This window comes from Dendropsophus ebraccatus, chromosome 12 (assembly GCF_027789765.1).
Source record: "Dendropsophus ebraccatus isolate aDenEbr1 chromosome 12, aDenEbr1.pat, whole genome shotgun sequence".
NCBI lineage: Eukaryota > Metazoa > Chordata > Amphibia > Anura > Hylidae > Dendropsophus > Dendropsophus ebraccatus.
The window spans coordinates 35,647,535-35,670,481 of NC_091465.1; the positions used below are offsets into that span (position 1 = coordinate 35,647,535).

Genomic DNA, 22,947 nt, shown 5'->3' on the forward strand with positions numbered 1-22,947 from the left:
CTTTATGATGCATGATCTTTCTTATACTTTTACTGTGTCCTTACTAATGTAATTTATTTATCTATTTATTTATTCACTGTGTCCACCTGCAGCAGTCCTCTCGTGTATGTTTGCTGTTTTTAACATTCTATTCAGCCCTGGTTCATTGCTTATTGATTTAATTACCATGAACTACTACTATGTCATATTTTTAACAATAACATTTATATGTGTTGTAATACATTAGAGGTTCAGTTGTCTTTTTATCGGTGTATAGTTGTAACTAGAACCCAAGTTCTTTATCATTCCAATATTTATTCCCCATATATTAGAACAGTATAGGTAGTCTGTTGTATGGTGGAGTTCGGCATATCTTGTATATGTGTTAGCACAGTGGATATGTTGGTGCTACATAAGTAAATACGATATAATGTCATTTTTTTTGGTACTCCTATGAAATGTAAAGGTCGAGGTTGCACAGGGGGTCAGCAATTTATTTTAAGATAAATAAAATAGATACTCAAGTTTCACTGCTACTTTCTAAAAACTTTGTCCTCGTCACCCTATTAACAGATTTGCAAAAAAAAGAAAAAGTCTCAAAAAGTTAAAAGTTCTTAAGAAGGTATTTACTGGTGTTCTCAAAGAGAAATATGTACAGAATATTACAGACAGCATACAAGGTAAAGCGGGTTATTTAATTTTGGCCAAAGCTGCTGCTCTTCTCTCTGTGTTTTGAAATAAAGCTCTGATCAAACTCTTCACTTCATTAGGGGAGAACTCTGTGGCCAGGGGTCCTTTACCATCTGCCCACCTGTAAGGAAAAAAACACATGAGCCAGAGAACAGCTATGAAGAATAAAACTGCATCACAGCAAAGGGGGTTTGGGATCCCCTTCCGGAAACTTTTCTGGTATTTATCTGACAGATGGGACCTGCAACTACTTGGTGGCCACAGCGACCCCTTCATTACTTACCGGGCAGAGCGCTGTAGATTTCTTGGCATCAGACCGCAATAACCCAATATCGCTGTCCTATCCCAAATACCTGCTATCTACATTATAGCCTTGATAAAAACTATAATGGTAAATCAGATTAAAAATGAAGAGAGTTGAAGAGTCTGACCCACCTGTCAACTATCTCCTGTAGATTTGCCTGCAGGATGATCATGAGTTCTTTGAATTTCATCCACTTCTGCACATAGATGGGCACCTCCTCCTGAAACTTCTTGTTTTTTCCTTCTTCTGGAAGGGGAGTGAAGACCAGGGGTCCTTCTTCGATCATTGTCCTGCACAGTGTATACAGCCGCTCTCCATCTTCTGTGGAAATGTCCTACAAAAAAAAATAAGAATGGTCACAATATAAAAATGTGTGGTTCCTATTTCAGCCTTTGTCTTTTGAAATTTCTCATGTTCAGAAAATTTGACTTTTGCTTTTGTTTAGAGTTTATTTTACTAGCACTTTGTCATATGCATTAGATAGTGGACAACATGGAAGCTTGGACCCCTAAGCACGTCCGTTTATCGCCATGGAGGAGAGGGATAAGTGGTCAGTCTAGTGATGCTGCTCTCCTAAAAGCAAAGGGAGGGACAGATTTCTAAATCTAATTTATAACCTATGGGTAACAAACCATGAAGATTTGGAGGCCAGCAATTTTTTTGGCATGTGGAATTGCAAGAGTTTTTGAGCTGCAATGTGAATACATTCTACTGTATACAGAATCAGTATATGTACAGCCCCGATCTGAATGTACGTACAAAGACAAATCAATGCACAATAAAAACAGTAAAATAAAATACAAATAGTAAATTGCTTGCCATCAGTGAAATAAACCATTTTTCCTTACAACATGGGTGCACTGCATGTCAAGTTTATCAAAGCTCTCTGTGCCAGGCACCTGCGTCAGAAAGAAGTGATCAGAACAAGTTTTAAACCTCTGGATCTGAAGACTTTTCTGGTCACTGACGACAAACACTGATCTTAAAAATACCTTGGGAGAATGTAACAATGACTACATCTGAAAACTGGTGTAAGAAAGTCACAAATAGGCAAAATAAGGCTTGTGCAAACACATGCAACATTTACAGCAAAAAAAAAAAAAAAAACTAGCATGCCAGACTTGTTGTATTCCCCCCTTAGCGTGCGTTCAGATGTACAGGATCGGCAGCAGATTTGATGGTGCAGATTTGATGCAGTCTTCAGTTATTTAGATCAAAACTGCTGATCCGCAACGATTAAGGTGCGTGTGAAGCTACCTTTAAGGTGTGTTTTATTACTGAATCATTTACGGCAGATCGACATGATATGCCATAAATGTCTAAAAGATGCAGCTCCCACCACTGGCCAGCAGCCAATATGAGTGTTAGAGAGTCATGTAGTTGCAGGTGCTAGGGTGGGACCAGGGGGAGGGGTCTGTTGAAGCACAGTTGGGCGAAATAAGCTTGCAACCTGCACCTGCCTGGCGTCCGCCCAGTGTACATCCATGCATTATTAAATAAAAGAAATCTGCCCCAGCATCTTCATCAGTGAGTGCCCCTACTGTTTTTTTTTTATTTGAACTATAGCTTGTGGATATGCCATAAAAGTTTTCTAAACAGAAATATCCCTCAAAATATACCTGTCACTTTAAAATGTCAAAAGTCTTGATCGATCAGTGTCCATGTCTTCAGGCCCAAAAGTTTGCTACAATAGGGTGAAGTGTGCAGCTGAGTTCTCCTCTCCCCTCTCTGTGCACCTCACAGGGGTGAGATCACATTGTTTTCAGCAGCTTTTGGTAGAAGCACAGGTATTATCTAGGGATGCAGGTGTTATGTCCCCCAAACTTGCAGGTAGAGTAGAGCTAGGAAGGCGCTGTGTCTGGACACCTATACTAGTCTTACCTCCAGTGCAGTTATTTTGTTGATCATCTCAGTGATGGCCGTGTTTAGTAACGTCCCCATGGCTTTGCAGTAAATTCCTACAGGAAGCACGTCCTGCCACACTTTACCTAGACGACTCAGCTGATGAATAACCTACAAAAGAAAGATATGACATTCGTTTTGGCTGTAAGTTAATTTGGCAATACAAACCACGTTGAAACATTCCTGTTATGATGATGAGGGATGCAAAGCAGGGATACGCACCTATTTTCAGGACAGGGGTCCCAAATGAAATGGAAATAAATATAGAAATTAATAAGAAACAAGGTTCTACTAGCTCTCCATTAATTCCTTGTCTGGAAGTAGTAGTCAGTGACTGCCACACCAGGTTCGACAGAAGATGGGGAATCCCATCAGAAGATATTCATGGCTTCTAGAAGTATTTTTCATTAGACTCTTATGGCAGACCCTCCAATATCTATGGGGGAAAAGGCCCTCTAACTAAGGGCCAATTTACACACCCATAGCCCTCTCCATAACCGCGAGTACAGACAGGACTACGGATGTGCATCCACAACTGTCTGCAGTTGCATGGTACCCTTTTTTTTATCAGCACGAATCCCAGCCCCAACAAAGATTCATAACACACAGACAAGAGTGTTCCTTTTGGCAGAGACAGATCCAAATGTGGTGGGATTCTAGCTGTGAGGGGGCTGATTTTTTGAGGGATTAATCTGCCAGACTAGCACACAGCTGCTTGTAAAGGGTTAATGTAAGCTTCTCCTTACACAGACCCCCAGCCTGCAGCAGCGATGTCAGACTGAGGAGACAAACCACACAGGTCACAGAACATCCCTGGAAAAATTTTCCCTGTTCATAGGTTTCACTCGAAATAATCCGAACCTGAGTGTACAGCATTTGACTACCTGTGGCTGAAGAAGTTGGATGCAGCCCAATGGTTGCCTGAAAAACATCAAGACATCCCATAGTCTCCCTAGTTTCTATAATCGTCATTGCTGCTGTGGTCAGCCCTGAAGCTTCCATTCAGTTCAACAGAAGCTTCAAACCGTAATTGTGTAGAATGTAGTTTTTTTTTTTTTTTTTTGCACAGTTCCCAGTCTCCCATTTAAGTCAAGTGGAGCAGTGATGTGGAAACCAGTGTGAATACTGCATCAAAAACCACACAGGCTTTTCCCATATAACCAAACCTTATGGTAAGTGTTTTCATACTTATTTTTGCAGCTTGCATACCTGCCGAATTGCTTTGTGCCCAGCTGTATAATTGTCTTCATCCTCCATGTTAATAAAGGACCGTGCACTGGATAACCTGTCAAGAAGTTCTCCTTTCTGCAGCCGCATTTGTGCCAGAAAAGTCTCTGTGCCTTTTAAAACAACAAAGAAAAAGATATTTTAGGCAACTGTAAAACATCCGCTTCAGAAGTTATGTATAGAGTGCCCTAAGTACAATCTGGACATTTTAGTTGCAGGACTAAAAGCATTGTTTATGACAATCTCAAGCTTCCTTTAAAGAATTTTTTGGTGAATGTAGAATCATAATGTTGGTACATTACAATAAACTACAGACAAAAAAACACTTAAAATCCACAAAAAAACAAAATAAAAAAAAAAAAAAAAAATCACACTATTCAACCTACCTAGCCGTCTAAATCCAGGAACCATGTCTACAAAAGTGGCCGCTCCGTCACTGAGCGGAGAAGGGAGATGATACCGAAACTGGTGCCCGAGTGTTAGGAGGTGGTGCGCAATGTACATGCAGTTGTTGTGGTGGATGGCAGAGAGCTGAGGAAGTTTCTGTAGGTTTTCTCTGTAAAGAAAGAACAAATGTGTTACAAAATATGCACCCAATTGCCTGTGCGGACAATTAAATGCATTGTTATGGGGAGAGACAGAGAGAGAAGAAATCAAGAGAGAGTGAGAGGTGAGGAAGGGAGGCAGCGAGGGGGAGTGTGAGAGAAGGGGAGAGCGAGCAAGAGGAGTAAGGGTGCCTTCACACCTACCGGATCCGAAATCTGCTGTGGATCCAGTGCCATTCATCCATATGATAGCGCAATACTCGCTGCCGTGCACTGATTGGCTAAGCGAGACCGAAAATAGGAGCCTCACATGCAGCCGCGTCGCCGAGCAGGTAATGTATGCTCTCGGCAGCAGGGGGGGGGGGGTTAACTCACATACTCACAGCAGGATGTCAATCCCACTGTGAGTATGTGCTATCATAGGGATGAATGGCACTGGATCCACAGCAGATTCCGCTGCGAATCCGCAGCGTAAAATCCGCTGTGGATCCAGTAGCTGTGAGTCCACACAGAGGCTGCAGCAAGGAGAGGACAATGTCACCTAATACATTCTATAGTCAATCTCTTACTAAATAACACAGCAAATAAAGAAATTATAGGATCTCTAAGTCTCTTGCCTTTAAGCTAAACTGACTTCCGAGTTCAGACAGAAGAACGTGTGGAGGTGCTGCTCCATATACCATGGGTAATAATTAGTGGTTTATAATGAAAACCAATGGGGAGAAATAAGTGCCCTATTACTGGTGGAGCAGCACTGAGCGCACCGCCGTCTCATCAGGAAACAACTAATAAGCTTTGTCTACTCCTGGTGGGACTGTAATACACCGAGTGGTCAGGGTTCATACAAAGTGTCTGGTAAACATGACTAGTACATGTACTCGATGGATCAGGAGCGTCCACAGCTAATGTGCAGACTCCAATAACTGAAATCAATGGGAAGATATAATCTAAGCTAGTATAACGAATTTGGCACAGGGGGTAGGGTACGCCCCCGTAATAAATGGATAACAGTATCTACAGATAACGGCATGATCTCCAGCTTCTGGCGTAGGAATAGTACAGATTTTACACTAATAACTGAATGCATGAGCTTTATGAGGATGCGAGAACACTCACTTGTGATACGTTGGGACAACATCATAGAACAGATGGAAAATGTTTCTGACAGTGTAGAACAGCTGGATGGCACTGAAAAGAAGGGGAAGCAGTGATAAAAAAATTAAATTAAAAAACTACAAAGAAAAAATAAACCATACAGAAAAGGAGAAAGCTAGGAATTTTAACTATAATAAACCCAGAAAAGCGAAACCAACTAAAGAAGCCCCAGCCTTATGGGGCTGTAATGGACCCCTCTCATGAATTCTGTCAGACAATATCTGGTGGAAGCGACCTGGTGTTAGAGAGAAGTGTAATTCGAGCATGCTCCACTTTGTCTGAACCCGAAAGTCTCGGCATCTGAATACAGGTGGTTGAAGTAGTAGGATGCAGCCCTAGGGTGTCTGGAACATGGATACAGCTTCTGGCTGGGTTCACACTACGTATATTTCAGTCAGTATTGTGGTCCTCATATTGCAACCAAAACCAGGAGTGGATTAAAAGCACAGAAAGGATCTTCTCACACAATGGTGAAATTGAGTGGATGGCCGCCATATAACAGTAAATAACGGCCATTATTTCAATATAACAGCCGTTGTTTTAAAATAACAGCAAATATTTGCCATTAAATGGCGGCCATCCACTAAATAGGGGATGCTCACTAGGGGACTGCCAGCTACAGTAGATTGTCAGCGCCATGGTTAACTGCATTACCTTTATTCAGAGAAGAGAAAGATGATGTCTCTAACTTTCCTACAGCCCTGACTGCTAGAATGGGAGGCATTAGAATAAGGAGCACTTCTTCCAGCAAGATGGCCACTTCAGGGGCCATTTACTGGGTACATTATGTGCCCAATATCTCCTGTTTGATAGAGTATTGTACACATATCTCGACAAGCTTTGCGTTACAGGTGACAAACTTCCGACTTGTCATAGAGACATGTCAGAACATTTAAATTGTTGGGGGTTCAGGTGCGGAGACCCCCGTCATCTGTTAAAATAAGAGGACAGAAGAGCTGAGCCAAGTGCTGTACCCCTTTACATCTGCTTGGCTCTGGACAGCGGGCAGAGACTAAGAGATACATCGCTCATCTGGGCTCCTCTGCCCTTTAGTTTTAGTAATCATCAGGGATTTTAGCACTGATCCTAACTTCTGAAATGTCACTGACAGATCAGGTGTCTGGTGACATAATAGTTATCCTACAAAACCCCTTACACATGTACACGCGGCTCTGAATGATAAAGCAGGAGTACGACACTGAGAACAAAGGATTCAGCATGCTCAACCCTTCTATCCTGTAACATATACCATAAGGGAGGAGACAGACATCAAGTACCTGATTGACCTTGTGCTAGTAACTGCAGGCAGATAGCACACAGTGAGAGAGTCTATGTATATGACTACTCTGTACAGGGGGTAGAGAGCACTTAACTTTGATGTGGAGCATATACTTTTTCTAGAGGTTTAGAGAAGAGAGCCCACATAGAAATTTTGAGAACTACTATCGCCATATGCAAACAAGGATTTCCACTGATTTTTGGCACAAGACTTTCGATCCCCAGTCCACACTTACCAGGGCTCATTGCTGGTTGTGGCTTCTGAGAGGGTCTGGTAGGCCAGCTCCATCAGCTTCTCTACAGACTCACTGATCCGGCAGGTGGGCAGCGAGAAGGTGTGTGGACTCAGCTTGACTTCATTCTCTAAAGCTGGAGCTTCGTGTGACGGGCTCTTCTGTTTCATCTTCTCACCCCCGGGGCTTTGGAGTTTTGGTACGTTTACTTTAGAATCCGGTGTGATCTATGGTAACAGGGCGATACATAACAATTATAAGGCAGAATTTACATAAGGGAATATCTTGCTCACCAATAAGACAGATGTTACTCTGATTTCTATATTCACACACTACTGGGGAGTGGTTAGTACTGTTGGCTTCAAAAACTGGGGTCCCCCTAGGGCAACATCTGCATGGTGTTTGTATGTCCTCCCAGTGTTTTTGTGGCTTTTCTCAGATTTCCTCCCACATCCAATATACGGATACGTTATGATAAGCTTTGTACAGTGCTGGGGAATATGCTGGTGCTATGTAAATAAAGGAAGATTTATTATTTCACATTTTTCAAACCCACCTCCAGTTTGGCTCATGCCTGTGGATACACCACATCAAACCTACCAAAATGACAACGTGAAATGATTACAAAGAGTTAATCAATGAGGGTTTGTGAGCAGGACTCGCACTGATTTCTATATAAAAGTGGTCACACCACTAAACTTAGGGTCCTATTACGCAGAACGATTTTTAACTAACGATAAACGTTCGCAAACGAGATTGTTTATCGTTAACCTGAGATCATTCACCATATTACACAGAACGTTAATTGTTAGTTACGATCGTTATTGCGATCGCTAATATGATCGTTTACTCCATCTGATCCTAGCAAAACAATGGGCAATGCGCAATTACACTGAACGATTAGTGAAAAAATGCGGAACTTGAGCAAACGAACGTGGAATTACAGCGAACGATAAACGATAATTTTAGGTACAGATCTAAATCAACGTTCAACGACATACGAACAATTTTTCGATCGTTGCCTGCAATTACACAGAACGATTATCGTTTAAATACGAACGATTTAACGATTTTTCGCACGATAATCGTCCCGTGTAATAGGGCCCTTAGTCCCTTTCCTACAATTCAGATGACTGCACGTCAATGGGACTGTACTAGAGATGCGCTAGGCCCTGGCTCAGGAACCTCACATGGGAAAGCCAACGTGTGTTCTCATATACAGATTCTCTATGGCTGCTACACCAAATCTATTAACAACTCTATGAATTTATAATTCTGTACAGAATGTCACACGAGATCTCTTAGAATATCTGTAGTACATGTAGATAGGACAATGGACTCTTCCTCACCTTCACAGTGTTATGTATCTCAGAGGTCATCAGGTTCCTCGCTGTAACAATGACATCCTGGCATTTCTTACTGGCAAAGTGAGCGTTGACATTCCGGGCGTATTTCAGCAGCTCGGTGGCGTCGCCCTTCAGGTATTTCATTCCTTTCAGATCATTTTCAAACTGCTCTGTTGCCTTTATAACCTGGATGCAAAATAAAAATGCAAATGGTGACAAATTAACAACCATAAACTACATAATATTACAGCTTTATGGTGCGTTCACACCTACAGGATCTGCAGCTGATTTTCTGCAGCAGATTTCATTTAAATAACTGAACACAGCATCAAATCTGCTGCAGATCCTGTAGGTGTGAACGCACCCTTAACATGTTTATTCTGCAAAGTGGTGAGGGATTATTGTAATTTATGTTGAGGTTAACAGGTTCCAAATTGATAGGGCAATGCTCACAGCCAACAATGAAAAAAAAAAAAAAAAGCATAAACTTGGGGCAATCCCCAAAAGCATAACACTGAGTTTATTCAGTCAGTCAATCATAACACCGACAGCTGATGGGATAGAAAAGCCAAATCCACTACCTTCAATTTACCAAGCGGTTTTCTTCTCAACAACCATTTTAAATGAAGCTTTTACTGGGTCTATTACAGCAAGATCCATGTAATCTAACATCTAACACTAGATGGCGATAATAATCCACACAAAGTTCACAAAAGCAAAAGATTGAATAGAAATGAGCAATAGGGGCCCTATTACAAGGGACGATTATCGTGCAAAAAATCGTTATATAGTTCGAATTTAAACGATAATCATTCTGTGTAATTGCAGGCAACAATCAAAAAATCGTTTATATGTCGTTGATCGTTGATTTAGAACTGAACCTAAAATTATAGCTAATCCTTCGCTGTAATTCCACATTCATCACTCAAGTTCCGCATTTGTTCACTAATCGTTGTGTAATTGCACATTGTTTTTGCTGGGATCAGAAGGAGTAAACGATCGTAGTAATGATCGCAATAACGATCATAGTAACGATTGTAACTTACGACCATCGTTCTGTGTAATATGGTGAACGATTTCAGGTTAACGATAAACAATCTCGTTTGCGATCGTTTATGGTTAGTCTTTTAATCTTTAAAAATCGCTCTGTGTAATAGGACCCTAAGACTCCACTGATAATCAAGGTAGCTAGAGATGAGCGAATCTACAGTAGGAATGGCGCAAAGCGCTTCGTTCCTATCTGCATACCGCTCCTTGGGCTGCGAGCTTTTAAGTGTGCTCCGCTCCGTGCTGCTCCTCCCCAGGTGCTGGGAAAAGATGGATCCAGTCCTGGGAAACTTCTACCAGTTTCCCAGGAATGGATCATCTTTTCCCAGCACCTGGGGGGGAGCGGCACGGAGCGGAGCAGACTTCAAAGCTCGCAGCCTAGAGAGCAGAATGCAGATAGGAGCATAGCACTTGGCTTCGTTCTTACTGTAGATTCGCTCTTCTCTAAAGGTAACCTATTAAATGAACTTTACAGTCCACCACATTTACGCTTCTAAACTTATTACCTCTTCATATTGCTCCAGCTTGTTGCTATTGTTGGGTATGGAGTATACCAGACAGTCTTTAATGATGGATTCTGAAATATCTTCCCAGATCAGATCACCAAGAACCTCTGCCAGGACCACCTTGTTTTCCTCTTCTCCTTGTTGGTTTTCTACAGGGACATCTAGAAATAAGGGACACAATAGTCCAATCTTGCAATGTACATGGCAGCATTGACACAAACTGTACACCCGATGATAGAGGAAATTATGGATACGTCAAAGACGCCTTTTTACTGGTGCAGTGAGCCGTGTGCACCATTCCTGACAGCTTCTCCCATCTTGTTCTTCTGATCACTCGGGGTCTCAGCAATGGGTCCAAGACCATTCAAAACTTGACATGTCCTTATGATAGTGCCCATTTAAATAACTTGAATAGTACTTTAAAAGAAACATCTCAAGATGCTAAACTGTTCTGCTAGTAACAGGTCAGAGATATAGTTTACAGCAACCACGTACTGTAGACCACAGGAAACTGCAGTTTGAAGACTGACATCTATAGAAGAGTGTTGCGGGTGGCCACATGGCCATTGCAGAGTGTTGTGGGTGCACCACGTGACCGTTGCAGAGTGTTGTGGGTGCGCCACGTGACCAGGGCAGAGTGTTGCGGGCACGCCGGGTTACATACATGCATATACACTATCTCAACATCAAATGGAACAGAAATCCTAAAATCTTATACCTGGCAAGATGCCCATGAGAGGGTAATGAATCAATATTATGACCCTGATTTGTTCTCATTATTTTGATTAATAGAATAATAAAATCACAGCTCTTATATAGTGTCCTGGATACATATAGGGGGCATGCTAGCTTTTACACTTCTCCAGTGTATGAGGATGAAGGATTCTCAGTAGGGATGGTCCGAACCTGCTGAGGTTCGGGTTCCTATGAACCCGAACGCTCGGCAGCAGATACCCGCTGTCTGCCCGCTTCGTGGAGCGGGCGGATCCAGCGGGAGTAACGCCCTGAAAACTGGCGTATCCCAGTTTTCCAGGCGGTCCTCCCGCTGGATCCGCCCGCTCCACGGAGCGGGCAGACAGCTGGAATCATTACCGAGGGTTCGTACGAACCCGAACCGAACTCTGTTCGGACCATCCTTAATTCTCAGTGTGAGCACTACTACTATGCCATCCCAATGCTTATATGTTCATGTGTGCCTTACCCAGTAAATGTGTGTGTAGTAGCTCCAGAACCACCTTCAGCTTCATGAACACCTCTGCGGGCGGCGGGTGCTGCAGCTTAGTCTTTGTGCTTTCAAAGCGTAATATAACTCCCTGAGCCTGGGGCTCCACAAGAACGTGAAGAGAGGGATATGATACCAGAGGCTTAAGGATATAATTCAGCAGCAACTGACCTAAAGAGAAGAGATGTAGTGGATCTTTTACACAGGTCATAGAAAATCTTCATATCATTGGTTTTGGTCTTTTGCATAGAGAGCTGTAGTTTAAGGAGTATATACAATTTTTATTATAAAGGATTTTTCAATTTTTTTTTTTTTTTTATTGGCGCTTTTTTTATACCCTTCTTCTAGGGATATGACTATGCTGTCACTTCATTGCTTGTACAGCCATGTACACTTCCATCTTGAGGGGACACTGGAAGCAACTGGCACCCAGCATCACCTGGAGGAGGTGGCTGCCAATAGCTGCAGCATCTAGATGGTTAAATGGCCAGGTTTGGCAGCCACCCATGTGTATCATGGGGCGTTAAGAGATTAAAGTAATGCTACCACAAAGTCTCTAGTCCAAAGATCAGGCTGTGGTGGAAGTGACTGAACATGTGCATCCTCCAGCTTACACCATACACCCTCAGCAGCTAAGAAGGGGGAATTAAGACTAAAGCTCCTATTACACGGGGCAACGAGAGGGAGCAAGTGAGTGCCGGGAGGGGTCTTAACATGTTGAAAGACAACAATCAGCCGACATTGTGCATGTCGGCTGATCATTGTCTTCTATTAAAGGAGGCGATTATCGTCCGATAAACGCTTTGTGTATTAGGGCCTTTAGTTATTTTTCCCTCTTGGTGCTAGCTGCCCCCTATGCAGATCACACATGACCAATATTAATGAGATCTTACTGAAAAACTTTAACTTTGTGTTCAGCTCTCCTAGAATGGCCAATGCCTGTAGCACAGATCCCAGTACTGGAGCAGAATTGGTTTCGTCAGGTGATGGCAGTGTGCACAAGTGCAGCTCGGTCTTCAAGATCATTTCCAGGCTTGAATAATCTGCAATAAAAAAACTAACTTATGCACAAGCCAAAAAGACAGAAATGGCTGCACATCACACCCATGGTTGACACGAAAGCTTATTCAGCTACATTTAAAAAACAACATCAGAAGTTAGTATATAATTTGATCAAACCATATTGCCTCATGTACCAACGTGCAGGTCTTCTGATACACATAAGTCCCTAACCAAAAAACATCACTGTGTCTGTCAGCAAACACAATCCCCGCTAAATGTGCGCAAGCAGAGAACGGGGGCCACGGAGTGGCCCTGCAACCCCAATGTCACAGGACCAAACCCCAAAGGGCCCCCCCGAACCCCACAGGCGCCACCGGCGGAAAAAGTGGACGCCAAGCAACACAAGTGTGAACAAGCTCTTACCTCTCACCATTCTTCTGCAGGTAGAATGGGAGAATACTAGGAGATCCTCCCGTTATGTACACAGGTGCTTCCTGCTAATTAGGATCACATGGGTCTTACAAAGCACGAGTGCTAGCCACAATGAAGAAAGGGACAGAATACATAAAATATGCATAAGCCAAAAAGACAGAAATGGCTGCACATCACACCTGATGTGCAGCCCTTTTTGTCTTGTGCATATAAAACCAACTTATAAATGTAATGTATAATCCAATACAAAGGCTGCGGAGTATAGCATTCCCATCAGCATCTGGTTATGTCTAGATAGAAAAGACTTATGAGCTTACAGTACCATGTGTAGCAGAGATGAGGAACCTTCAAGCCTCCACCTGTTGCAAAACCACAATTTCCATCATGCATGAAAGGCAAAAAGCTATGGCTGTCCATAATGGGAACTGTTATTTTGCACCAGCTGGAGGGCCAAAGGCTTCCCATCCCTGATGTATAGTATAGCAGCACTTTTCACACTGCACCAATGTCTGGATTAGCAACATACAGTAACTCCTTCTGTGTTTATTGTACAGACACAGCCTACCCATAACTACCACAATGAGGGACCATGGGCTACTCTCACCTAGACGGTCATAGTGACTAGAACCTGTGTGGAGTGGTGCCACACCATACAACTCCATGAGGGATAGAGAAACAGCTATGTGAGCATACCCTGTGACTCTATTGCCATACAGTAGCTCTGGTAAGACAGACAGGTGTACTTTGTTATAGCAGCCAAATGAACTATGCTATAAAAGTAAGTATAGTCTTTCCATTGAGGAAAGCTCAATATACATTGCTTTTCTGTGACTGTTATACGAGTTTATATGATTGTATGTGTAGGCGCCAAATGTAAATGTTTATTTATTCACCTGTGGCAATGAACACATATTTAACCATGCTATATCTATCCTCGATAGAGAAGAGTGTGCAGACACTGAGTATACTGGCAATATACTAGTATGTACATCTTACTGTGCTGGTTACTCCCTATGGAGTGGGTACCTTTGGATGGGGGAAGCTTCCACACTGCCAGCTTCTGCCACTCCTCCCCGAGGTGGTACAGCATGTTCTGCTTCTGTACAGTCACCTCGATCCCCAGAGACTTCAGCACCTTGAGTTCAAAGCCCTTCCGGGACTTAAGGATCTTCAGACAATTCTGAGCCTAACAATTTAAAAAGATATCTCGGTTATAAAGTGCATGATTTACAATTTACAAAGAGGGCTCAAGTTCTGAGCCCCCTCTGTACCCTCTTAAAGAGGATGTACCACCAGGTACATCCTCTTTAACCTGACACAGGGATAGAACGGCGCCGCGGTCCATTTTCCGTTATATCCGCGGTTACCGGCCGGTGCTCAAGCACTGGAGGCCGGCCGGGCCGCCCCTAGTGGGAGAGAATTCCCTCCCCTCTATGACATGGCTCCGTTAGAATTAATGGAACACCGGCCGGTAACCGTGGATAGAACGGTTGTTGTTGTTGTTAAGTACTGGAAGAGTGCAGAAATATTTAAATTTAAGTAAGTGTTTACTGGGCTACCTGTGTGAATAAGAGCACACATCTGAATGATGCTGCATGGTATCCCTGCATGTCATGTTGGCGTCTTTATTATACAACAGAATCTGCACTGGAGGACGTGTTATTTTTGTTGGATCCAATCTTGATCCATGTACCTTCTCTGGATGCTATGTAACTAGGTGAGCTGGATTACACTCTCTTCTATATCTTTAATATCATAAAAAGAGATTGTCGTTTGCAAATGAGATCAAAAACTGAATATATTAGCATTAGATCTATATTAGAATATATTTAAAAAGTTACCTTTTCCAGTTGCTCTGCTGCGCTGATGTAGTTCCTCTCGGACAATGCGGTGTTATATTTCTCTATTGCGCTATTAAACTGAAACGGAATAGGATGAGTCAATTACATGTTCAAAGGGTGAAATGTGAAACACAAGTTCTTTTACGACCAGTAATCCTAACTCTTGTAGCAAGGACAGAGGCTCAACACATTGGGGGGGGGGGGGGATTTATTAGAACAGAAGCCGCTTTCTGTACCCAGACTCCTTAGGACTGTACGCACCTTCTTCAGCCACCGGTGTTACATAGAGACACACAAGATTGTAATAATATATATTATATATATATACACTGAAGTGGGTTCATTGGAACTTAGAGATATATATATCAGACATGTTCAAATTCAGTTATTGTAGATTTACCAACCACATCTGATGGAAGTTTGTTCCAAGCATCTACTACTCTTTCAATAAAGTAATATTTTCTCATGTTGCTTCTGATCTTTCCTCTAACTAACCTCTCACGGTGTCCCCTTGTTATTCAGTTCATTTTTTTCCCCCTAACATATTTAAAGGAGAAAGTCCAGCGGGGGGACTCAGGGCAGGGGGTGGGAGGAACACAACGACGAATTTACCGTTCCCCGTGCCCATGCAGTGCCCGACTCCAGGGCACCCATCGGCATTCTCCAGCTCTCCCTTCTTCAACGTCACAATCTGGCCAATAGAGACCCCACTCAGCCAGCCAGGGACCGAGGTGGGACACCTCCACAGCCACGACCAACCGATGGGGCAGGCACCTACTGGGTCAGGCACGCTCCCCCCAGTCATGATGACATTATTATTTCCTGATGAAGACGCATAAACCTCATACTGACCTCCTGTAGCTGTCGGAGCACTCCCAAGATCATGGTGTTTCTCTCCAGCTGATGCTTCAGTTCTGTGAATTCACTGATGGCCACTTTCAGTTCATTCTGAACCTGAATAGAGATTGAAATATCTTAATTTCACAGACACTATTAATAAGAGTTGAATTTTAGGTGAGAATTTAGATTGTTTTTCTATTAATCCAGGGTCTTTAAACCTGAAGGGTCCAGCAGGATCTCCAGGAGTCTCCATAATCCATTACAAGAAGGAGGGTGACATAGAAACCTAGAGGATTGTCGGCAGAAAAAGACCACTTGGGCCGTCTCGTCTGTTCTGACATCAGAACATAATTGACCTGGAGAATTTGCTTCAGTACACCATGCAGATCATGGAAATAGAAGGGTATCCCCATCACTATGATATGCCATAACATTGTGCTCCAATCTGTGCGACACCCAGAAATCACAGGAAAAATAAGCTGGTTCCTGCACAGCACCTCTCCTGGCCGACCATTGTGCAGGGGACTCCAAGTAAGTGACATGAATGAACTTGTGTTCCCGTCTCCTCCACAGCGGGCAGCCAGGAGTTACATTGTACAGGGGGAATCAGAAGGAGCCATAACTGCTTATTGATTGTGAGGAACAATAAAACCCCAATGATAAAGGCCGTATTCCACAGGCCGACTGAGAGGAGCAGACAAGCGCTATTAGCGTTCATTTGCTCCTTGTTCTCCGCTCGCGGGCCGCATTTGACCACTAGTGCAGAGCGGGCCGCATTTGACCACTAGTGCAGAGCGGGCCGCATTAGACCACTAGTGCAGAGCGGGCCGCATTTGATAACCGATAACTGAAGAAGTTGGATGAAGCCCCAGAGTCCTTGAAAACATGGAATACAGCCCATGGCCTACGGCAGCATGTTTTCCAGGTAGCCTTAAGACTGCATCCAATCTCTTCAGTTATCGATAATCAAATGCGGCACACACTCGGGTCCGGACAAGTGCTCGAGGTTCGCTCTTTATTACTTATCCTATTAATTTCCATAACACCAATTTAAGCTCACAGTCCAGGTTTCAGCTTAACCTTGCAGTGTTTTGGGAAGTGTGGGAAGAAATTGGACGACCCCTTTAATTCTCATCATCATTACCCCATAGTAGAAGTCCTCTAGTATTCTTTGTCAAGAGAAACTGCTCAACAACATACAGGACAGAGATGGAGAAGCCATTGCCCGACATCACTCACCTCATTTTCTATTGTCGACTTTAAATTATCTACATCTCTATTCAGACTGTTCACCTGCGTCACCAGGTCCTCAGCGCTCTGCATGCTGGGAAGAAACTCATCATACTTCTTATTGATCATGTCACACACTTCTCCCTATGAAGATAATGGATGTTATGAGCTGAAGCTTATAGTGTTTAGGCTCAAAACTTTTATAAAACTTAAAGGGGTTGCTGAGCAAAAAAAAAAAAAAGAAAAAAGAAAAGATCCTTTCAAATTAACTGGTGCCAGAAAGTGCCAGAGAGTTGTAATTTACTCTATTAAAAAAAAAAAAAAAATCTCCAGTCTTCCAGTACTTATCAGCTGCTGTATGTCCTACAGAAAGTGGTATATCCTTTCCCGTCTGACTAAGTGCTCTCTGCTGCCACCTCTGTCCAAGATATAGTGCACTGCTGAGTATACAGCCAGTGCTATTACATCAGATAAAGTGTATAAACCTCATGTATGATATAAGAGTGACTCCGAAGCCTGGATGAGAAGAGAGGTTTATTATAGAGTCAGGTTACATCATAACTACTCCTGAAGCCATGTAAGAGGAATAAATATGCATCATAAGGAGAAGCCGCTGAGAGATCCTGTGCAAATAAAGTGACATTGTAAGGATGACGGATAGATGTGTCACATGTCCCTGGCCTTGTCCTCCAGCAGCTGCATATAGTAACATGACATTATCCCGGAGCAGCGCTTCATCTCTATGCCGGCTTCATATTACTAACAATGTAGTTAGTAAGGATTAAAGGAGACTCCCGACCCCCAGCTAGATCCCCATATAGTTACCGCATGTCGCCGAGTCCCGCGACGGAGATATCGCGGTGAGAAGTCGGCGCGCGCTGTCCAGATGGGTCCGGCGTCCATAGAGAATAAATGGAGCCGTGCGCGCGCTGTGGAGATGGGTCCGGCGTCCATAGAGAATGAATGGAGCCGGACTCATCTCTGCTGCGCGCGCACGGCTCCATTCATTCTCTATGGACACCGGACCCATCTGGACAGCGCGCGCCGACTTCTCACCGCGATATCTCCTACCCGGGATCGGCTCCGGCAGCGGGACTCGGCGACATGCGGTAACTATAAGGGGATCTAGCTGGGGGTCGGGAGCCTGTCACCCTGGCGTGGGGGGTGACAGGTCCTCTTTAAAGCATTACATGGCCCGGGGGCATATACTAGACTGAGCTCTGTTCACACTAGTGTCATGTAATGGTAAGAAGACTATAGACTGCACTATGTATACAGATTACAGCACCATGTGAACAGCGTCTAAGGCTGGCGTCCCACATTGTGGAGCTGGACAAGAAATCTGCAGCAAAGGGGAAGAGAATCTGGCTGCACTACAGTTTGTCAATGAGAATTAAAGGGGAACTAACAGCAGAATAGCCGAATCTAACCTGCTGATATCCTTGGTTCTCAGAGCCGTTGCCGTGCACTTAGTTGCTTACTCCTTGGTCCAGTAAGACCGTTAGGAGCACTGCCCCACCCCCATAGCAGCAATCTGGCCCACCCCCTTAATTGATTATCATTATGCTGCGTTTCCACGGAACAACTAACGAATTTTCGCAATAACGATCGCATTTGAGCGATAATCGTTCCGTGTAAACACAGCAAACGATCAACTGACGATCGAGAAATCGTTCACTTTGATCTTTCAACAGGTTCTCAAATAGTCTTTAATTAAAAATTGGCAGATCGCTTCGTGTAAACAGTCTTTCAAAGATTCACCCTATGTGAAAGATGGGCTTAAGCGATTTTAAAAACGATTGTAATAACGATTTTTCTGACAAATTTTCTAACGATTTATTCGTCTTAACGCTGATCGTTATAAAAACCAAATCGTTAAGCGAAAGATTGGGCGAATTATCGTTCCGTGTAAACGCGGCATTTGAATGGCGGCTAGCTTGGGCCGGATTGTCACTTGGGGGGCGGGGCTGTGCTCCTAACGGTCTAACTGCACGGGAACAGCGCAGAGGATGAAGGTAAGTGACATACCTTCCTCCTCAGTGCCTGCTGTGCAATAGGGAGCTTTGTCTAACCTGCTGATAGTTCCCCTTTAAGAAAATGTTTCCATTGACTGACTGCAAGCCGAGACCTGAAGGGTTTAAACAAAGAAGTATTTCACATACTTAAACCAAAAATCTTGAATATGAAGAGGATACAATATGGGGTCAGGCCTCATACACATGTTCAGCTTTTTTTTCTGGTCTGTACATATCATATCCCCGATCCCCTTAAACCTGTATGAAGTGCATCCACAATGCAGATAGCTATACAGTGGTACCTTGGTTTAAGAGCGTTTTTGTTTAAGAGCTCACAGTTTTTCAAAAATGTGACTTGGTTTAAGAGCATTGCTTTGGTGTAAGAGCTCCCTGTACTGGGTGGTAGCGCGAGTGGAGGAGGGGCATGGTCTGCATAGCGGGGTCTACAGCTATGTACTCTGACCCAGGTAGTCTCCCTCACCTTCCAAATCATAGCAGATCCACTTCAGGCTGGGGCTTGCATCAGGGGACAGCACTGTGGAGGTAATCTCTTCATAGCTGTAACCCCTCTCTCCCCGGACAGAGAGCACTGCATGTATGTGCCCACATCTGCGCTGCTCATTCCTTGATACTCCCTGCAGTCTATGTCAGTCCTTGTGTTTCCCATCCTCTCCATTACTGTACAGTAACTTATAATATCACATATTCTGCTGTTTCTGAATGTTTGTTTCATCTGTTTTACATGTTATTCAGAATAATAAATTATTTTTGGGTGTGGAACCAATTGTCTGCATTTCTATTATTTCTTATGGGAAAAGTTGCTTTGGTTTAAGAGTGGATTTGGATTACAAGTATGGTCAAGGGACAAATTATGCTCGTAATCCAAAGCACCACTGTACTTTTTTACTTTTTTTTTTCTCAACCCTCCCATGGACGTCCACAAAAAATTGCAGGTCCCATTGACTAAAATCCGAGAATCCACAGAAAAATCTGGGTCCGTACTAGGACAAGTACTTGTTTTTTTGTGAATCGGATTGTGTACCCATAAACTACTGATGTGTAAATAGCCCAATAGAAATCAATGGGCGCTAAATGTGTCCTTAATTGCGGATCCTTATTTACTGACTCGATCCCGGGACATGTGAATAGGGCCTTAGGGTAGCAGTAACACCTATAATAAATCCTCTTTATACACGGCTAATAAATTCTATAAATGGGACCTATTACTAGCAGAAAGGACGTCGCGGTGACCTCCTATTCATGACTGGATCAGTGGGACTATGACAACACCTATGGACCATGATGTTTGATGACAGATGTCCCATGTGGTCCACAGCTCTCCTTCATTGTTCTATCAGTATCGGTCACTGACGCCTCCAAGAGATATTTGGGGGGCTACACTTTTATCTTTCTCAATGAAAGTAGTGTAACACAATGGCGGACTATGGAAAAACACCATACCTACCTACTGACATTATATAATTACATACAACGCAAAAATACATAATACTATGTGCCAAGTGAGATTATCGGGAGTGCCCTGTATGTGGCACTACACCGGGGGGGGGGGGGGGGGGTCTCTATGCTGTATTTTTTATTTTTTTTTTGCGCCATGGTCACATGACCTTCCTAGCCTGCCATATGGGATGGGGTGCCCCTATAGGACATCCCTATGGGTAGGACAGCCCTGGAGGATTTGGCTTGTATATGTACATTCTACCCTCTGTGTGTGTGTGTGTGTGTGTATGTGTATGTGTATATATATATATATATATATATATATATATATATATAATCACACACGTATACATTGTAACACAGACTGAGGCCACAAGACAGCAGAGCTCCATAGACACAGCTGGTATGTCTCCCTATATCCCAGATCACTGTGTGTAGAGTATATGATCCCTGCTGGAGTTACATATTCCTGGACAGCCCCTTCTAATAGGACAGGTATGCTGACAGGAAGAGCTACAGAGGAACCCCCACATTATAGATAGGATTACCCAGCACTCACCTTCACTTCTTCCACCCTCCGAGACAGGCGACTGATCTTTGTGCCCAAATCCTCCTTCTCCAGTCGCCCAGAATGTGCCAACACCTCAGTTACAAAAGACGCCATCCCGCCTGCCAACTCGGAGCCGCCACTGTCCCGGGCGCTGACGGGGCCGCTTTCAAACCAAGGAATTCAACCTACTAGAGGAGGAATGCCGGGAAATGTAGTCCAGAGCCGGGTCTTTCCGAGTACGTTTCCAAGACCAGAGACTACAACAACCGGCATGCACAGCGATGTAGCTGATGACAGCTAAATACAGAGTAGGTTAGTTTTCGCAAGGCATGATGGGATATGAAGTCTTTACGGCGTCTCGAATGATTAAAGCTGAGTCAAGAAAGACTACAGTTCCCGGTATTCATAGCGCACACAACCGGAATTATACGCAATGTCACTTTAACGAGGGCCTGCTGGGAAATGTAGTTTGTTTATGTTATAGACTGAGCTATATATACATGTTCAGTGTAGTATATATGCTATAGCTGAACGAGCTTCTGGATAATGATGATCGTATTGAACTGCGTTTGGAAAGGAAACCAAGATACAGTACACGTTATAGTGTGCCCACTAGTGGTAGAGTAATGCATAGCACAGGATAAGTTCTCAGGTGAGGTAAAACCAACTTTTAGTCATAAAAAGTACATGCCACTTGTTTCCCCTCACAAGTAAAAGTATTTCATCATCTCAGTGCAATGTTCAGTTCACTAGAAATGCTTAAAACATACTCTATGGTATGTGCAGAGCTGTATGTGTGTATGGGGCAGAGCTGTATGTGTATGGTGCAGAGCTGTATGTGTATGGTGCAGAGCTGTGTGTGTATGGTGCAGAGCTGTATGTGTATGGTGCAGAGGTGTATGTGTATGGGGCAGAGGTATATGTGTATGGTGCAGAGCTGTATGTGTATGGTGCAGAGGTGTATGTGTATGGGGCAGAGGTATATGTGTATGGTGCAGAGCTGTATGTGTATGGTGCAGAGCTGTATGTGTATGGGGCAGAGCTGTATGTGTATGGGGCAGAGGTATATGTGTATGGGGCAGAGCTGTATGTGTATGGGGCAGAGGTGTATGTGTATGGAGCAGAGGTGTATGTGTATGGGGCAGAGCTGTATGTGTATGGGGCAGAGGTATATGTGTATGGGGCAGAGCTGTATGTGTATGGGGCAGAGCTGTATGTGTATGGGGCAGAGCTGTATGTGTATGGGGCAGAGGTGTATGTGTATGGAGCAGAGGTGTATGTGTATGGGGCAGAGCTGTATGTGTATGGAGCAGAGGTGTATGTGTATGGTACAGAGCTGCATACCTCCCAACTTTTGCAAAGAGCAAAGAGGGACATGTGCGCCGCGGTCCCAATAGCCACGCCCCCATAGCGACCCTCCATAGCCACACCCCCATAGCAACCCTCCATAGCCACGCCCCTATATCAACCCTCCATAGCCACTCCCCTACAGTCACCACATGCTGCTGACTGAATAGTGCCCTATACAGTATCCAATCCCGCCAAAAATGCCCTATATGGTATCCAATCCCCCATTATAGTGCCCCACATAGTATTCAATCCCCCACATAGTGCCCCACATAGTATCCAATGCCCCCATATAGTGACCAACATAGTATCCAATCCTCACATAGTGCCCCACATAGAATCCAATCCCCCACATAGTGCCCCACATAGTATCCAATCCCCCACATAGAATCCAATCCCCCATATAGTGCCCCACATAGTATCCAATCCCCCATATAGTGCCCCACATAGTATCCAATGCCCCATATAGTGCCCCACATAGTATCCAATGCCCCATATAGTGCCCCACATAGTATCCAATGCCCCATATAGTGCCCCACATAGTAGCCATGCCCCCATATAGTGCCCCACATAGTAGCCAATCCCCATATAGTGTCCCACATAGTAGCCAATCCCCATATAGTGCCCCACATAATAGCCAAACCCCCAGAGTGCCCACATAGTAGCCAATGCCCCCATATATGCCCCATATAGTAGCCAATCCCCCATATAGTGCCCACATAGTAGCCAATGCCCCCATATATGCCCCACATAGTAGCCAATCCCCCATATAGTGCCCCACATAGTAGCCAATCCCCC

General features: G+C 43.8%; 1 protein-coding gene across 2 annotated transcripts; it reads right to left on the bottom strand.

Annotated features, from left to right (window-relative positions):
* Window positions 1-583: 583 nt before the first annotated feature.
* ZW10 (zw10 kinetochore protein) lies at window positions 584-21,001 on the bottom strand. Of its 2 annotated transcripts, none has more exons than XM_069947786.1 (16): window positions 20,812-21,001; window positions 16,789-16,923; window positions 15,562-15,663; window positions 14,710-14,787; window positions 13,895-14,054; window positions 12,328-12,477; window positions 11,414-11,605; window positions 10,213-10,361; window positions 8,663-8,845; window positions 7,317-7,540; window positions 5,764-5,835; window positions 4,489-4,658; window positions 4,085-4,215; window positions 2,855-2,986; window positions 1,105-1,307; window positions 584-790 (listed from the first exon to the last, which is right to left on the bottom strand). In XM_069947786.1, the coding sequence occupies exons 1-16, from the start codon at window positions 20,914-20,916 to the stop codon at window positions 670-672; spliced, it is 2,307 nt and encodes a 768-aa protein (XP_069803887.1). In that variant the 5' UTR covers window positions 20,917-21,001; the 3' UTR covers window positions 584-669. The 2 variants fall into 2 exon arrangements, with proteins under 2 accessions (XP_069803887.1, XP_069803886.1); XM_069947785.1 differs by having other exon boundaries at window positions 10,213-10,373.
* Window positions 21,002-22,947: the final 1,946 nt, after the last annotated feature.